General features: G+C 34.0%; 1 protein-coding gene across 2 annotated transcripts in view; it reads left to right on the top strand.

The window, feature by feature from the left end:
* The window catches only part of LOC150092809 (LITAF domain-containing protein-like), a 98,113-nt gene extending 80,826 nt beyond the window's left edge, over window positions 1-17,287 (top strand). For both annotated transcript variants that reach the window (XM_090414586.1, XM_090414587.1), the window contains one exon: window positions 15,578-17,287. In XM_090414586.1, coding sequence (XP_090270712.1) covers window positions 15,578-15,686 — 109 coding nt within the window. In that variant the 3' untranslated portion in view covers window positions 15,687-17,287. The remainder of the gene's footprint in view (window positions 1-15,577) is intronic.
* Window positions 17,288-17,500: the final 213 nt, after the last annotated feature.

Below are 17,500 nucleotides of genomic sequence, written 5' to 3'. Positions count from 1 at the left end.
AGCTATATCTGATAGAAGAGTTTCATTGTCTAGTGAAATACTACCACTTTGCTTGTTGAAGGCTTTGTTCTTCAAAATTATGTTTAGGTTCCAAAGAAAGTTGAAAGTTTCAGTTTCATTTTTCCACATTTCTTCCCATATGAAGTACGAATAATGTGTTCATGGTTGAGTGAAACAACTTGACAAAATCTAACATTTCCAAGGCTATAGTCTTAAAATGATTATTTTACAGACTAGCTGATAAATATTTCCTACACATATAACAAAAATTATATAGAATTTTATATTTTTTATATATTTTATCCAACGTTATGTGGACATTGTTAAGGTAGGCAGTCCGTTAACTACATTCAAAACCTTTATCTCGGTGATTCATAAATCATGCATATATTAGCTAATGTTGCAGTCGCAACTGAAGTATATGATTATGCTACTAGAGGTTAAAGGAATGATTATAAAAAAGTTAAGTAGATAAAATAATTATTAACTTAAATAAAAACTTATGAACAATTAATAGTCATCACTTTCCAAAACTTGGAGATTGCTATGCAGTCTGATTGGTTGAAGCTCAGGCAATTTTATAGCATTTCACATGTTTCAAGGAAAAGATAATCAAATTGAACTTACTGGGATGAAGTTTTGTTTGGTTCCAAAGAACTCTGTGCCTAGTGTCAATAGAATGAGAAGCAAGATCAGACTTGTCAGATTCCAAAAATGTAATAGACTTGATGTTCTTTAATTCTAATCCAGGTAGAACAGCCAAACTGCCAAAAATAGCAAAGATGACATAGTAGGGTACTTGATAGACAACTGTTAAGGAAAGATGTGGTGATCTATTCTTTGTAGATGGTAGGAAGGAAAACAGTCTGAGCTGGTTTTAAGGAAGTGTATATATATTAAATTTACAAAGAATTCTTGCTATTTGTTCAAGGCTCCTTTAGTATTGAAATTTTTTTCATCTCAGATTGTAGTCTGGGGGAGGGATAATAATTATCAATAATTTTTTAAATGGTAGTTTTGTTGTATTTGTTGATTAATTTTAATGGTATAAATGAGAACACAGACTGATAAGAAAATAACTATTTATTAACTTATTGCTGATATTTCACTGGTATTAATAAGCACTCGACATTTTGACCTTTACATTAAGGTCATCATCTGGCACACACACACACACACACATATATCTGCACAACAATCAACATGGCATGCTAAAGTTATTGATCAACTGTTACAATTATTCACCTGACCTCATCATCAAATTCCTGCCATGTACCCTCAAGGGGTGTACAGAATAAGATAGTACTACATGAAAAATTTACATCATTACTAACTTCCTATCTACAATTTTCCTCCAAATCAGTCTGTTACCTGTCAAGACTCCAACATTCTCAGATCTTATATTTCTATCATCTAAGGCACTTTGTACCATATCAATCTACCTATATCTTGGTCTTTCTCTGGGTCGTTTTCCTGCCAACCTTGCAGAGAACACTTGTTTTGCTAATCTTTCCTCGCCCATTCTGTTTAAGTGACCATACCACCTAAGATTAGCTCTGCTAACGCATTCCTGGATGCTGACAATGTCAAGTTCTTTCCTCGTTTTTAATATGATATTGCCATTGATGCCATCTGTTCACACCTCTAATCTTTCTCAGGACTCTCATATCTGCGGTCAGTCTTTGGTCAAGTGTTTTACTTCTGACCCAGCTCTCAGATCCATAAGTTAAAGCTAGTTTGAACACTGTCTTGTATATAGCTAATTTAGTGTTCCGACTAATTTCTCTCTTATTCCATATGAATTTATTCAATTGACTTCGTACCATACCACCTTGATTCTGTTGTCTATTTCCATATTTAATTTACCATCTTCACTAAAAATCGTGCCCAAGTAGGTGAAATGTTTTACTTGTTCTACAGGTTCTACAGTGTTCACATTGCAGTTGACATTTTCAACGATTCTGCCTATTTTCATTGTCTTTGTCTTTTTATTGCTGACCTTCATACCATATCTATTACAACAGTTATTCAATTTAGTCAAGAAATCGTGCAGACTTGTAGTGGATTTATTGATAAGTATAACATTGTCTGCATAAAGCAAAGAGCTGACATTAACATCTTCAATTTTGATATCATGTTTAATACCACTTTCCTTCATAATGTGATTAATATAGATAATGAATAACAGAAGGAATAATGTACATCCTTATCTCACACCAGATTTAAAATTAAACCATCTTCCTGTTCTTCCTTCAATTCTAACTGCTGACTTACAACTCAAATAAACACCAAGTATTGCTTGATATAATGCTCCATTGACACCATATAACTGTAGCATATTGAATAGCTTCTCTCTTGGCACCTTATCATATGCCTTATCCAGATCTACAAAACTCAAATAGAGATCTTTGTTATTTTCCCATGATTTCTCCACTATTTGTTGTAAAGTGAAGATTTGATCCTGACAGCCGAAATCCAGCTTGTTCTTCACCAAGCTTTTCTTCTAAATTTTTCTTCAACCGTTTCTCAAGTATACTTGCATATATCTTACCAGGAACTCTCAGTAGGGAAATACCGCTGTAATTCTCACATTCAGTTTTATTACCCTTTTTATATATGGGTACTAGGAGAGCTCTACGCCAATCATCGGGAATTCGTCCCTCTGTCCAGGCATTCTGAACTATGCAGTGCAGCCACTGTAAGACTCTTATACCACCATACTTCAGCATTTCTGGTTGAATATCATCTACTCCTGCTGCCTTTTCACATTTTAAGCCTTTGATGGGTTTTTCTACTTCAAGTATGGATATGTATTCCTGACTGTGTGCCTGTTGAGTGTTTTTTACCACTGTGCTATCACTACTTGTTTCATTTAGCAATTTCTTTGAAGTAATTACTCCATACTTCAAGAATATCTTTTTCTCCCATTTTCATGTCACCTTTATCATCTCTAGCTCCTTTTACAGCACTCCATTTCTAAGCTTCTTCAACAACCTCCAGAATATCTTACCACCTTCTTGATATTTATTTTCTATGTTCTTGCCAAAGTCCTCCCATGACTTTTGTTTAGCTAGTTTTACATAGTGTTTAGCTTTCTTACATTTGTCTCTGTATTCTCTAAGAGCACAAGCTGACTTATTTGCCAGGAACTTTTGACATGCTTTCTTCTTTTCTTCACTGCCTCTTTAACTTCCTGTGTCCACCATGGAGTTCTGATTTTTCTATCCTTGCAAACAACCTCACCACATGCCTCTCTGGCTGAATCAATGAGGGTTTTTTCCAAGGCTTGCCACTGAATCTCCAAGGTTTGGTTCCTGTTCTCAGATTTTCATTTTTTCTTCAATCATGTTTGTGTATTTTAGTCTACAGTTCACATCTGAGAGCTGCTCAACTTTTATTCACCTTAAAACTTTCTTACAAATTATTCTTTTCAATATGAAATTGAATTTTATCCTGCTCAAGACTAAATAGTGATCGCTTCCAATTTCAAATCCTCTGTACACTCTGGTGTCCTGCACTAGGGAGAAAATATCACTATCAACAATAACATAGTCAAAGAGACTATTATTACTTGCCTCTTCTCTCCATGTGAATTTGTGCACATTTTTATGTTGGAACATGGTGTTAGTAATAACCAGTCCATGTCCTGAGCAGAAATCCAACAGATATTTGCCATTATTATTAGCTTTGCTCTTTTCTCCAAATTTTGCCAAAATATTTTTGGACAATCATTTCCTACTCTGCTATTTAGATCCCCAACAAGGACCAACTTTTCCTTTTTCATTGTGTCAGTTGCTTTTTCTCAAGCATCAAAAAATTCCTGCACTTCTACCTTAGTAGAACCTTCTGTGGGACCATAGGCACAAATAAGTCTCATTGTCCAGTTCCCCATTCTGATATTTGCCCACATCACTCTACTTGAGACTGCCTGCCATTCAAGAAGATTAGTCTCGTATTTTGTGTTGAATACTATGGCTACTCCTTCTTTTCCTTGATTGTCATTGCCTGAATATAACATTTTGTATGTATTGCTCAGAAAGATCTCACTAGTTTTGGTCTTTTTTGTTAATCACCCCTATTATGTCGATCTGGTACTTATCTAATTCGTCAGCTAGCTCCATTTCTTTGCCATTCAGGCTTCTTATGTTGATAGTACCGATCTTTAGCTCTGGTGATGTTGAGTTAGGGTGTTTTTTCAGATTTGTTCCAGTAGCTGACTTTTCACTGTTTGCCCTGTTCCCTGGTGAAAACAGTAGGGGCCTTGTTTAACTGGGCGACGCCCCAGCCAGCATGAAATTTTGTTATGTTATACCATCATTTTCTATACTGGTTTAAGCCGATAAGAATACAATTTGGTTGTTTAAATCCCGAATTGCCATCCCATCGTCGTTCGTTCAGTATCCAGGTAGATACCCAACAGGGTGCACCACGAGGAAATGAGGATTGGACATTAAGTCAGAAGCCCTGGTCGGTTCTCTGCATTCCTTTCAACGCTATGTGGAAGTCTCCTCTCAGTTATACAGCTTTGACCCTTAAGCAGACTGACAATCATTTCCTACTCTGCTATTTAGATCCCCAACAAGGACCAACTTTTCCTTTTTCATTGTGTCAGTTGCTTTTCTAAAGTTCTTCTGTGGGACCATAGGCACAAATAAGTCAGATTGTCCAGTTCCCTATTCTCATATTTGCCCACATTACTCTACCTGAGACTGCCTGCCATTCAAGAAGATTAGCCTCGTATTTTGTGTTGAATACTATGGCTACGCCTTCTTTTCCTTGATTGTCATTGCCTGAATATAACATTTTGTATTTATTGCTCAGAAAGATCTCACCAGTTTTTGTGTTTTTTTGTTTCAGTCACCCCTATTATGTCAATCTGGTACTTATCTAATTCGTCAGCTAGCTCCATTTCTTTGCCATTCAGGCTTCTTATGTTGATAGTACCGATCTTTAACTCTGGTGATGTTGAGTTGGGGGTGTGTTTTCAGATTTGTTTCAGTAGCTGACTTTTCGCTGTTCACCCTGGTTCCCTGGCGAAAACAATGGGGGGGGGGGGGGGCTTGTTTAACCAGGCGACACCCCAGCCGACATGAAATTTTGTCATGTTGTACCATCATTTTGTGTTTTGGTTTAACCAATAAGAATACAATTTGGTTGGCTAAATCCCAAATTGCCAGCCCATCCTCGTTTGTTCAGTATCCAGGTAGATACCACGAGAAGGTGAGGATTGGACATTAGGTCAGAAGCCCTGGTCGATTTTCCACATTCCTTTAAAGGCTATGTGGAGGTCTCCTCTCATTTATACAGCTTTGACCCTTAAGCACCCACCCCACTTTGCCTAACCTGTGTAAAAAAGAAAAAAAAAATTACTACATCAAAGCTTGAATCATGTTGTTATTATTATTAGGTTAAAATTAAATTAAGCTGAAGAGCAACATGTTCACACCAAAAAAAATTACTTATATAAGTATACATATAAATTACAACAAACTAGTATAGATAGTGGCCAATAAAAGCTGAAAATTGCTTTTTGCTGGAAAACTAAGTGAGTCGAATGTGTGCCATCCAAATTTTTGGGATTTTTATGCCACACTATTGTTAAGATTGGGGAGGGGTGGTAATAGAAATTTCACATGCTTCTTTAAATTTCTGTTCATACCAGGTTTTTATATGATGTAAAGAGCAAGTACTTTTCCAACTATTTTGGTGTAGGGTGTTAAGAGCATAATCTGAGAGGCCTACTTCTCCAAAATTTAATGTGCTGCTTGTGTTCTTTTTTACAGATAGGGATTATATGTTCAGTTTCTCCAATATAAAGTGCAATAGATGCAATAAAGTCCAGGGTGTTCCAATGGGGGCAGAGGATCCTTAGAGGCGTTGAATGCCTTTTAATTTTAAAGGTGGTTTAAAAGTGGCATTAAGATTATAATGTGTAGGATTCTATTAATTTTTTCTGATAACCCTTTAATCTATGGAATAGCTATAGTTTTACTGTAATCTGTTATTTTGTGATGAAGTTTTATGAAGAACTTTCTTAATAGTAATTTTGCTATAGCCATTATTTATAAATGTATTGCTAATAATTTTTAATTCTTGTTTAAGAGCTTGTTCATTAGAGCAAATGGTTATAGCTCTGTTTTTGAGGGTGTTAATGACCCCAAAGTTTTGCGAAGGGTGGTGATATGAGTTATCATGTATAATATATGCATGCATAATATTGGCCGGTGTGTGTAGGCTTGCGTAAACAGTAAAGGATAGACTGCACCAGAGGTCAGGTCAGTAGTTTAACAGGTGATCAGTAACTTTAGCATACCATGTAGATTGTTGTGTAGCTTGTTTCTTTCTATATATTTGTATACTCCAGATGATGACCTTAATGTGAAGGTCGAAATGTCGAGTGCTTATTTTGGTTTATATTAAATTAAAGTTTTATTCAAATGCAGTAGTTAGTTCCATGATTTTCATAATGTATTCTGATCAACGTGTAAGCATGAAGGAAAGCACAGAAACAGTTTGTCACAGTACGTATGACAACTACAATCTGGTATAACAATGGGACTAGTTTGAGCAATTGTAACATAAAAGGTCTGAAAAGTTCTCAGCCTAACAATGAAAAAACAAATTTATAATTTCAAAGTTATTTTTATTTTTCAACATAATCTCCCTTAAGACTAATGCATTTATTCCGGTGATGCTCCAGTGCCATTATCTCATCCCTGTAGTGGTTCTCAGTAAGATCTGCAAAATACTCCTCTACAGCTGCCATCACCTCTTGATTCAAAGAAAAACGCTGACCAGCAAGGAAGAGTTCTAGTTTTGGGAAGAGATAGAAGTCAGAGGGAGCCAAATCTGGTGAATAGGGTGGATATTCCAACAGGTCATAGTGCAGATCCCTTAATTTTCCCATTGCCAAAGCACCTTTGGGGGCAAGTGCATTGTCCTAATGAAAGATGATTTTTTCCTTCTGCAAACTGGGTCTCTTCTCATGAATTTTTTCATCTAGTCTGGTTAAAAGATCAGAATAATATTCTCCAGTTATTGTTTTACCCTTTTCAAGCTAATTAATAAACAAAATGCCTTTCAGCATCCCAAAACACTGATGACATGACCTTTCCTGCTGATGGAACCCACTTTGTCTTCTTTGGCACTGAACAACCGGCTTCTGTCCACTGTTTTGACTGCTGTTTGGATTCTTGTATGTAATGGTGAATCCAAGTCTCATCCGTAGTAATAAATTGATGCACAAAATCAGTTTTATTCTTGTGAAACGCTCCAATCACTGTTCAGAGATTTTCATGCCAGTGTGTTTTATATCTGCTGGGAGCAAGCACTGCACCCATCAGCATAGATTTTAATAACTACATTATTATAATCTAAGCAGACAAAGGGAATGCAACTTGTGCTGATGGATTGAACAGAATATGAAAGCAAAATGTACACACTTCTACAAGGTCAGTCAACATACCAAATTATAGATCGGGATCCCACCAACTCGCAGAAGAATAAGATGTGCAAATTATTAACAAAGTCACTTCCTCGTCTAAAGAAACAGTTAACTCTCAAGCCCTTTCACATTATCTATATAGGGAACACCAAAAATTCACAAACAAGGTACATCCTTATGCCCTATTGTGGATAGTATAAATATAAACAGTCCCACATATAAACTTGCCACTCTCGCCCAAATAATTCTCCCTCTCTTGTTAAAAATTCTACCAACCTTAAAAAGTGTTTTAGAAAACTAGAAACTGATGAAGGTTATACCTTTGTATAACCTTCATCAGCTGCAAACAGCTATATATCCCCATTCAAATCTTCTTCAATATCATTAATATACAGGTGAAAAAGCAGTGTCCCTAAAATACTCTTGAGGCACACCACTAGTGACTTTCCTCTTCTGGGATATTGTTGCTCCATATACAGCTTGTTGATACCCATCAGACAGCCAATCTCTGATGCAATGCCCTAGTCTAATATCCAACCCTCTACCCTATCAACTTATCATGCAGTAATCTATCAAAAGCCTTTGCAAACTCTAAGTATACTACTGTGTATCCATTTCCCACGTCCAATGCAGCTGTCACTTTATTGTAATAAGTAACTAGATTACTGAAACATGCCTCCCTCTCCGCCCCTTTAGCAAATCCATGCTGTCCATCAAAGATAATACCATTATTGTCAACCCAATTCTGGATCCTGGTTCTCATCAGCCTTTCAAACACTTTAACCACAATATCTGACAGACAGATTAGCCTATAATTTGATCCTTGAATTCTGCCACTTTCTTTATGAATCAGTACAATCTTGCCTTCCTTTCTTCTACCACTTTGGAACTTGATCCAGTTTAAGACTCGTATTAAACATATATGTCAAGGCAGATGTCAACTTATTGGCACATTCCTTTAAAATACACTGATATATATAATCAAGTCCTGCAGCCTTTATTAATATAAGGTTGCTTAATTCCCCATATACCTCTTCCTCACTCACAGTCAGTCTCTCCTTTTCATCAACTGCTCTCAAATTCCACATGATTCAAATCTTCCTCAATATCATTAATATACATTCACAAGAATGAAAGACCTTCTTGAACCTGCTCATTAAATATCTCAACTATATTCTTTGCATCAGTTATCCTTGCACCAGTTTCTACAATCATTGGCATCCTACCATAATCATTCTTTTTTTTCCTTTTTTTTTTCCTAGCTATATATCGAAAAAACTCCCTAGGATTTTTTTTTTTTTTTTATATTCATCATGAAATTGATTATTACCACACCTCTTATATTGCCTCCATAATTTCTTTTTTCTCTTTTCTGTATTGCATGCTTATTCTCTTCATTCATCCATTTCACACCTTCCTTATTTAACCTTCTGACCTTTGGAATACCGATTTTATATATATGTGTGTGTGTGTGTGTTCCTGAGCTTCTACTCAGTTATAATAGTACATTTTAAATAATAAATATTTAATGACTTAAACTGAGATAAAATATAAAGTTTTAAAGAAAATGATACAACTACTTTCAGCCTTCTTCAGGTATCCACTTAAGATAGAACACAGTAATAAAAATTGAAGTTACAAAAAATTGAGAATTACAGGCAAAAAATGCAATACATAATTGACACAAAAACGTTGTATTTTTCAAGTTGTTCAATCTAACGCGCTATTGTTTGTTGCATGCGATCTTGTAAGTTCTTGTGAACGCCAGTATTGAACAACTGCAGCATGGCTATCAGGGATGTTGTAACTCAAATTGCTGTTCAAATGTTCAGGATTAAGGAGGATTTCCCTAGACTCCACGATTTTCCTTTCAAACTCACCATTGCAGCGAAAAATGTTTTCGGATTTATCCCAGCAAACTGAGTGACTTTGTAGATCATTATGAGAAAAGAACATGACTGGATAGGGCAGATGCATGTGATCTTTTATAGGAGATGTCTCTCTTATGCTCCTCTATACGAAGTTCAGCACATTTGTTAGTCTGTCCAAAATAAGGAATATTACAATCGCACCACAACTTGTAAACACCTGGATATTTCAGGTTGTGATGAATAGGCTTCGGATGGTTTATAATATATATATATTATATATATATAATGTCATTCCCATTTTCAGTAACCATTAAAAAAAAAAATCACCTGAAGAAAACTGTAAATCTTGCAGAACATTCTGGATTCATTTTATAAATATATGTAGTCTTAGTTCTAATTTCAGTGATGTTCATTTCCACTCCGTCAGTCCATACTTTTTTTGTTGTTTTGTTTTAAACTCAACTTTCAACTTCTTCAGTCAGTAATCTTACTTTTCTTCTCATTTATACATTTCAGTTATTTTTATTTTCTGTGCACATGTTCTTCCTGAACATACACATATAAGGGTACATGTATTCAGAGCACTGGGTGTGATCAGTGAGCCAGACTTAAAATATCCACTTTTTGATCTGTTTTTTTTTGGTAAAAATCTCAGCCGCATTCTCTATCAGATTTGTTTGTAGCTGTAATTTCTTCTATCAATCATTATGCATTTCTGATTTCCTTTCTATGTTTTTTTTTTCTTCATTCCAACTTTCTTAGTATTATCTTTGCTAGAATTTTAATATTTATAACTCTTATTTGGTTTCCCTTTTGCAACTGCACTAATCCAAAGATTCTGAGACATTGTTTACCATCATTTCATACATATTGTTCATATGCCATCCAGATCCAGATAACCCTTAACTACTTTTCAGATTCTCTTTGTCTCTTCCACACCAGTGATGCTTCTGAGTAAGTATGCTGTGCATAGTGTTTGTCTTCTAAGCAGTTTGTCACAACCTAGTATGAGTTGTTTATCTGTGGATCAATGCTCACACAGCTGTTCACATCTGCATACCATCTGGCATTATAAGAACACCAGATGAAATGATCTTTGTGATTTCTGTGCTTCATTTCCTTGATTAGTCATTTCCATTCCTTTGATCGAAACATTTATTTTTCATTGAACTTTAAGTTCTCATGATGTCCAATTTGGTTCTCCAAGAGGTATGCCAAGACTGTTCAGTTAACCTTCAGTTAATCTTTCCTGGGTGGGAACCACATAAAAAAAAAAAATAATAATATTAAAAATTGGCACATCCAGAAATTGGTTCTGAAAGGCCAAATTCAAGAAACTTTATCATGTCTAAATGTAGTCGTGCTCTCTGGTCTTTTGCCATAGCTGTTGGTAGTTTGCTCAACCCTCTTTATTTTCTTTTGTATTCAGTGGTGATATTTCATTGTTACCCATAAACAAAGCCAGTCTTCTGGCTTTATGCATTGGTGATTTTGATAAGCGTCCTCCTTATTAAGATTCAGGAGATTCAATTCCTGTTTTTTTTTGTTTGTTTTTGATAATAATATAATAAGAAGAGTCTCTAAATCCCCAGAATTCTGCTAATTCTGATGCTTGTCCAACTGTGTTGAAAGTGCTCAGTAGTAACTGTTTTGTGTAACTTTTTTTATACTTTTCTATTCCAGTGGGATTTATTTTACACATAAGAAATTATTTCATATCCAGCCTATTCTTTAAAGGGGATGACAAATCTGTTGCTCCCATTTCTCTTAGAATGCAGAAATCTGTCAACTAATAAAGTCATGATATGGATTCTTCCACTATTATTAATCAAGATCTCCTGTTCGGTAAGGAATCTGCTTGATTATCAATAGTTGTCGAAGTTCTGCTCCCTTAAATCACTTCCACAATCCCCCTTCACCAGTGTTTGCAGTATAAACCATAAATCATGTGAAACACCACCACCCACAGACATGGAGATCCAACCTTCTGTTTCTGACTGAAGCCCAAAAAATAGCAGTTACAACAACCACCCATTCATATTCGTTGTTTAAATTACTTTGTGATTCCTTCTTCCATAAAGATGGCATGTGCATTTGTATAGTTTGGGAATATCTATTGAATCTCCTCTTTTTGACTTTCTCTGGCTTAGGTTTTGTTATCTCATTTTATATCATTCATATGTTGTTTTTCTCTCTCTGATTCTAAAAGTCACTCTAATCTCTGACTTTTTATTCTTGAAACTTGATTTCCTGCAGCCTAGCTACCAAATAGTAAACTTATCTTCCTTGATGATATAAATGTAAACAACTCCTGTTAGCTTCTTTTTCCACTGCTACTGATCAAATTGGATGAGAAGCTGAGATATTTCCTTTAAGTAGTGACCTAATGCAAATCATCCATCTACCAAACTAAAATATCAGATAATTCTCTCCACTCACCCAACACTTGAAGACCTTCTCAACCATTCTCTTTACAAACATGCTGTCTCAATAAGTCAGGAGACCATAATATTGCACAAGTTTCATCTCTGATGGAATGACCTCTTCTCAGCCATTCTCAACCTTGTGACCTTTTACATTGTAAGTGGGATGACTTCCAGGATCTGTACTCATTCTTACTATTATCAGACTACTGTTTCCACTCTCTTGATCCAAATACTTGCTCTGAGAAAGTTACACGTTACAGAAATTAGCCATGTTGGAATGAAGGTCTTCAATTTCCACTCTGTTCAACGTTCTCACCCAGCATCCAACCCTTGATTTTCCAAAAAAATGTGGCATGGCATGGCACTTCAGTAAAAGAAATTGCTCTTTAATAATAAATGACTTGAGATAAAATTTCAGTTTCATTCTCTTTTGCTAGAACATTAACAAATCTAAATTTGACTTGAAAATGTTAATTGAAGAAAACACTTCTTGAATAAATGTCAATGTGCATTCTGTTTTTTTGCAGAGATCATTTTGGGTGCAGCTTTTGTCCAAGTATGGTTTCTCTCTTCAAGATGGTGCTACTGTAAAACATCCATTTTTTGACCTCCTAGCTTTATTTCTCAAGTTTCTGCACAGATAAGGCAAACCCAAACCATAACAGAGACAGTGTACTTGAACACCTTCCTCCTGTGGCCTTTCTCATGAAACCTCAGATTCTTCTGAGGTTTTATGAAAAAATACCAACATTTACTGAGTATTCACCAAGTATGCACTGATCTTCATATCATTTTAATGGAGCTGATTTAATTGAACATATTTCCATAACTCCAAGAGTTTAGGGGTTTGATTATGCCATATTTGTAAATAAATATTGAAGTGATTTAACAGACTATTGTGAATGGCAAATATAGGATACTATAGAAACAGACTAAGGCAATACATAAGACTGAATTCAAATATGAATGTCATTTTTAGAATAGTTGAAATGCTAATTTCAACAGACTTGGAGAAAAAGTAACTTTTCAGACTACTAATTTTCAGACTTCTATGCTGAGATGCAAATAAGTTACTGGGCAAAGGCCTTCAGAATGCATTTCTCTCTCTCTCTCTCTCTCTCTTTCTTCCTGAGGATGCCACATGGGACATCCTCAGAAATTCAGTGCTTTGTTCTTAGACAAGGATAAGCAGCGAATTCTTTGTAATAAGTTTTTACATGCAAGTGTTTTGTTATTCACTTTATTACTTGGTAGTATTTAAAAGAATAAATGCCTGTGCAAATTTCCCATACACATAATATATAGATGATGAACCTGATGGTTTTGGCTCAAATAGACTGTTTTGTGTGATAAAAAAAATTCTAACACTAAATACTCTGATGTTTGTGTCAGTTCTATGTGCCTATTAAAGTTCCCAGAGTGGACTGTGGAAAAAGGTGATGCTCCTTTTATAATAGCTACTGTACTTGAAAAATGTGAGGATAGTTTTATAAACTGGACACTAGGAATAGAATTATAAAAGATTATACACAAAGTCATAATTTGGTGTTTGTGATGCAAAACTTATTTCCCCTGAAGAAGTGATGCCAGAAAAGATCTCTTTGAATGGTATCGACTGCACAATCAACTGATACAGGTCAGGATTTTGTGAAATATGTTTGTAAGCAAAGATGTCAGACTACAAAATGTATGTGTGAAAAGAAACATTCACAATTTGAATTCCATTATAGTTTATTATGTGTAAATAAACTAATGCCTCCTCTTTCCACACAATTAACATTTGCCGGCCTGGTTGGCCGAGAGGTCAGTGTATCTGTTCTCCAGCCAAAAGGTTGCGGGTTTGAATGCCGCCGTGGGCATGGATGTTTGCGATTGTCTGTGAAAATACTAGTGGCGATGATGGGCGGTAGATGGCATTGGTGTAGATCAATGGTCTCCAAACCTTTTTGATCACGTACCCCCAAGACAGAAAAAATAAATAGTGCATACCCCCAATTGATTGAGCAAAAATCTGTTGTAATAAGTATTATAAAGAGGAAATATGCCATGTATCATCATATAATAATTAAAAATGCTAGATATTTTTACACATTATTTTTATTATTAACAGCTTACAAACATATTTATTACAATATTTAATGTGAACAATGGTCTTGCATTTCTTTCATAATTTCTTGAAATTCTGTTTGATGGCTTCTGATACTGCAATACGTTGCTTCTTTAAATTATCTGCAATGATTTCTATACTTCTACCAATAGTATTTGCTGATAAGGGAATACATTTTAGTTTATCTGCATATTCTTTTCCATGGATTATTTCTACCATTTTTATGGCGGTTGGGAGTACAAGTGTTTCCCCAATGGTGTGTGGCTTTTGGTCTTTTGTAATTAAGAATGCAACCTCAAGAGATGCCTCCAAATATTTATCATTAATTTTAGTGAATTTTTTTAAGTTGTTGGAATTACATATCTTCAAACATCATTCAATGAATTTTAAAGATTTGTGTTCATGTTCAGGATGTTTAGTTTTTAAGTGTCTTACTAATAATGATGGTTTCATACTTCCATTACATAGCATCTCATGACACAATACACATGTAGGATTAGGTTCATTGTTGACTATCGTCGATGTAAATCCCCATTTCAAGTAGTCTTGATAATTTCGAACTTTCTTGGGCAAGGTTTTAAATTTCAGATTAATGTTTTTATCACTTAATTTGACTGATAACGAACTTGTTTGAATAGAAGAATCAATCCTATCTTTTCCTTGTTGTTTGTCTGATGTAGAAGTATATAATTATAATATATCATATAATAATATATCACTATCATAATTATCTTCAATTTGCGGTATCTTTGGAGAAAATTTTTTTAAATTTATCCATTTTGTGAGAGTTAATTTGTAAAATTTAAATATAATTCATTTACTATTGATAATATTAATTCACTATTTCTAGTGTAAACATAAAAGTAAGCACAAAAAGGTGTTGGAATTGCACAGAAACAATATATACTAAAAAATTGTTAAGCTTACTGCTAATAGTCAAATAATTAATACAACTGTGGCATCATCTGTAGATAGCAGGATAACTAAGCAATTTTCCTTCTCTAGTTGGGCTTGTCAACACTAGGATGCTCTACAAACAATGACAAAAAGTAAGAGATTTACTCCCTAGTTTTAAAAAACATGACAGCTTTGCCACGGACGATTATGTGTGCAAAGTTGCCCAATGTGCGCTACTCGCAAATTTAAGTTTACAGGATCTTTATAACGTCTTTGTCTATATTAGATATACGTTTAATTGATGAAAGAAAGTAATATTCTTTATCTTTAATTAATTACTTAATTTTTTCCCTATCAATATAAAACTTTTTTTGACGTACCCCCATGTATCAACTCGCGTACTCCCTGGGGTACGTGTACCACACTTTGAAGATCGCTGGTGTAGATGATGTTAGTTGCAGTTCATTGTAGTTGTGGATTGAGTGGTGGAGACAGAATTGTAGAGTAGGTGCCCTCCCTCAATGAGTCTTTGAACTCCCTGGAGGTGTTACGTAATAATAATATTTTTAGTATTGCGTTCTTAATTTGTATTCATTGGACTTATAACTTTATGAAAGAAAATCATGGTCTTTATTGTAGAAATATAACAAACCATTTGAACATTATGCCAACCAATATTTATTTTTATATACTTTAACTAGAACTACTTTCGTTATTTTATAAAATTACTGAATTGTATACTTTAATGGTTACAAATACAGATTTGAAATCTGAACTGTAATTTTTGTATGTGTTATTTTCATGATCTTAATGCTATTTTATATCTTTATAGCTGCTGGTTGGGTTGTTGTCTTATTCCATGCTGCATTCCAGAATGCCAAAATATTGAACACAAGTGCCCAAACTGCAAGCAGCACATAGGCACCTATCGCCGACTGTAAAGTAGATTGTTTTTATACAACTCTTAAATTTTCTTGCTCCTGGATCAACATGTTAATAAAGTATTGACATGTAGTTGAGGTACCACACTGTAATGATAGAGATGTGTGACAGTGAGGAAATTAAACAAAGTGAACAAAAATTTTCTTTCATTAGTTTAATGTTTAAGAAATTGTCAGCTTTTTTCCTGTTTGTTTTGAAGCCTGTCTTTCATATTACTTGAAGTCATTCCATCTATTCTATGTCTATAAGTTAGTGCAGAGCCAATTTTATTTTACTTTATTTTTTATTTATTTATTAAGAAACTAATTAGTATATGAAAAATTTTGGTTATTGGGATAAACTGTGGATTAATGACAGTGTGATGCATTTGGTAATGTAAATATATATATGGCTCTATTTTATAGATTTTTTTAAAGATGCATTATATTTTCAACATTATAAATAGCAAAGGCATTTTGCAATATTTTACACTTACTCATGATTTAAAGTATAGATTTTATAATCTGCACTGAAATTTGAAGAAGTGTAACTAAATTTAATATTTCTCAAAAGCTATAGTTTGTTATAAGATTATGTAGGATTAGGGAATATTTTGTATATAATACTTATTAAATTAATGCTCATGTGAACATGGCATTCCTGTGTGGAATATGTAGCAGGAAGATAAGATGCATGTATGTGTGTATATATTATATATATATATATAATTTCTTATGGAAAATTCAATTTTCAAAACATGGGGTTTACCTAGGTAATTTATGTACTCAGAAATAGTTTTGAATATGTTTGTTATATTTATAGATTATACTAGCTTATGTCATTGTGAGAATAATTTCTTTATGAATAGATGATGGATGAACATATAATGAAAATCATTAAAACTATGGGCTATTATTGAACAGAAGAAAGAATGATTTGTTTATCTCGTGAAAAAAAATATTATTTTCAATTTTTTTTTTTAATATATCTATGTATGCTGTTTGATGTTAATGTAACAATTGTCTGCATTTTTTCATGAAATGTGTGTTTTTGTATATGCATGTATATGTATGTGTTTATGTACCTCTGCAAAGCTGATGACATGATAGTAAATAAGCAAAATATAAATTGATAAAGAATTGTTTTATTCCTAGCCTTAAATGATATACATTTATATAATGCAATATTTTTTTCTTATTAATATGATTTTAGTTTCAGAAATGCTGCTTTAGCAGTATGTTGATATTTATGGCTTTTTGATTTGATGTCATGTTGATTTTATTATTTTTATTTTATTATGTTATCTTTACAGAATGTTTTTCCTATCCCTGCTAGTCTAAATGATTAAGCTTTTAAGAGTTGAATGTTCCACTCTTTTCAACCAGCAGTTTTTGACTAGTCATAGTTCTCAATTGTAATGTATCAACCTTTTTTAAGCAGATACTAAGAAGAGTATTATTTTAATAAATGATAATGTACAGTCTTTGTATGTATACAGCCAAACAATTTTGTCCTCTTGTCAACAGAAGCACTAGTGACAATCGTATCCAAATTCTTCGTTTCTCCAATTATATTTGAGACTGTTTAGTATTATACAGTATTAAAGGAATTGCAAACGTCATTGCTTTTTTAATAACCAAATACATACAAAGTGACATGAAAAAGACGAGCTTATGACACATGAACCTTATTTGGTACATTCCAGAGGATTTAGTAATAGTAATCTTGAAAACCAAACAAACTATATGCAGTATACTCTGAATATATTAAACACCACTATAACATGCTCCTAATTATAACAGATTGCTGAAAAGTCCAAATCAAAGCTCCATAA

Source organism: Typopeltis vanoorti, chromosome 25 (assembly GCF_054136105.1).
Source record: "Typopeltis vanoorti isolate ZY-2024b chromosome 25, IOZ_Tvanoo_1.0, whole genome shotgun sequence".
In the NCBI taxonomy this organism is placed as follows: domain Eukaryota; kingdom Metazoa; phylum Arthropoda; class Arachnida; order Uropygi; family Thelyphonidae; genus Typopeltis; species Typopeltis vanoorti.
Note: the sequence above shows the minus strand (reverse complement) of the source record. Positions and strands in the feature narration are given on the sequence as shown.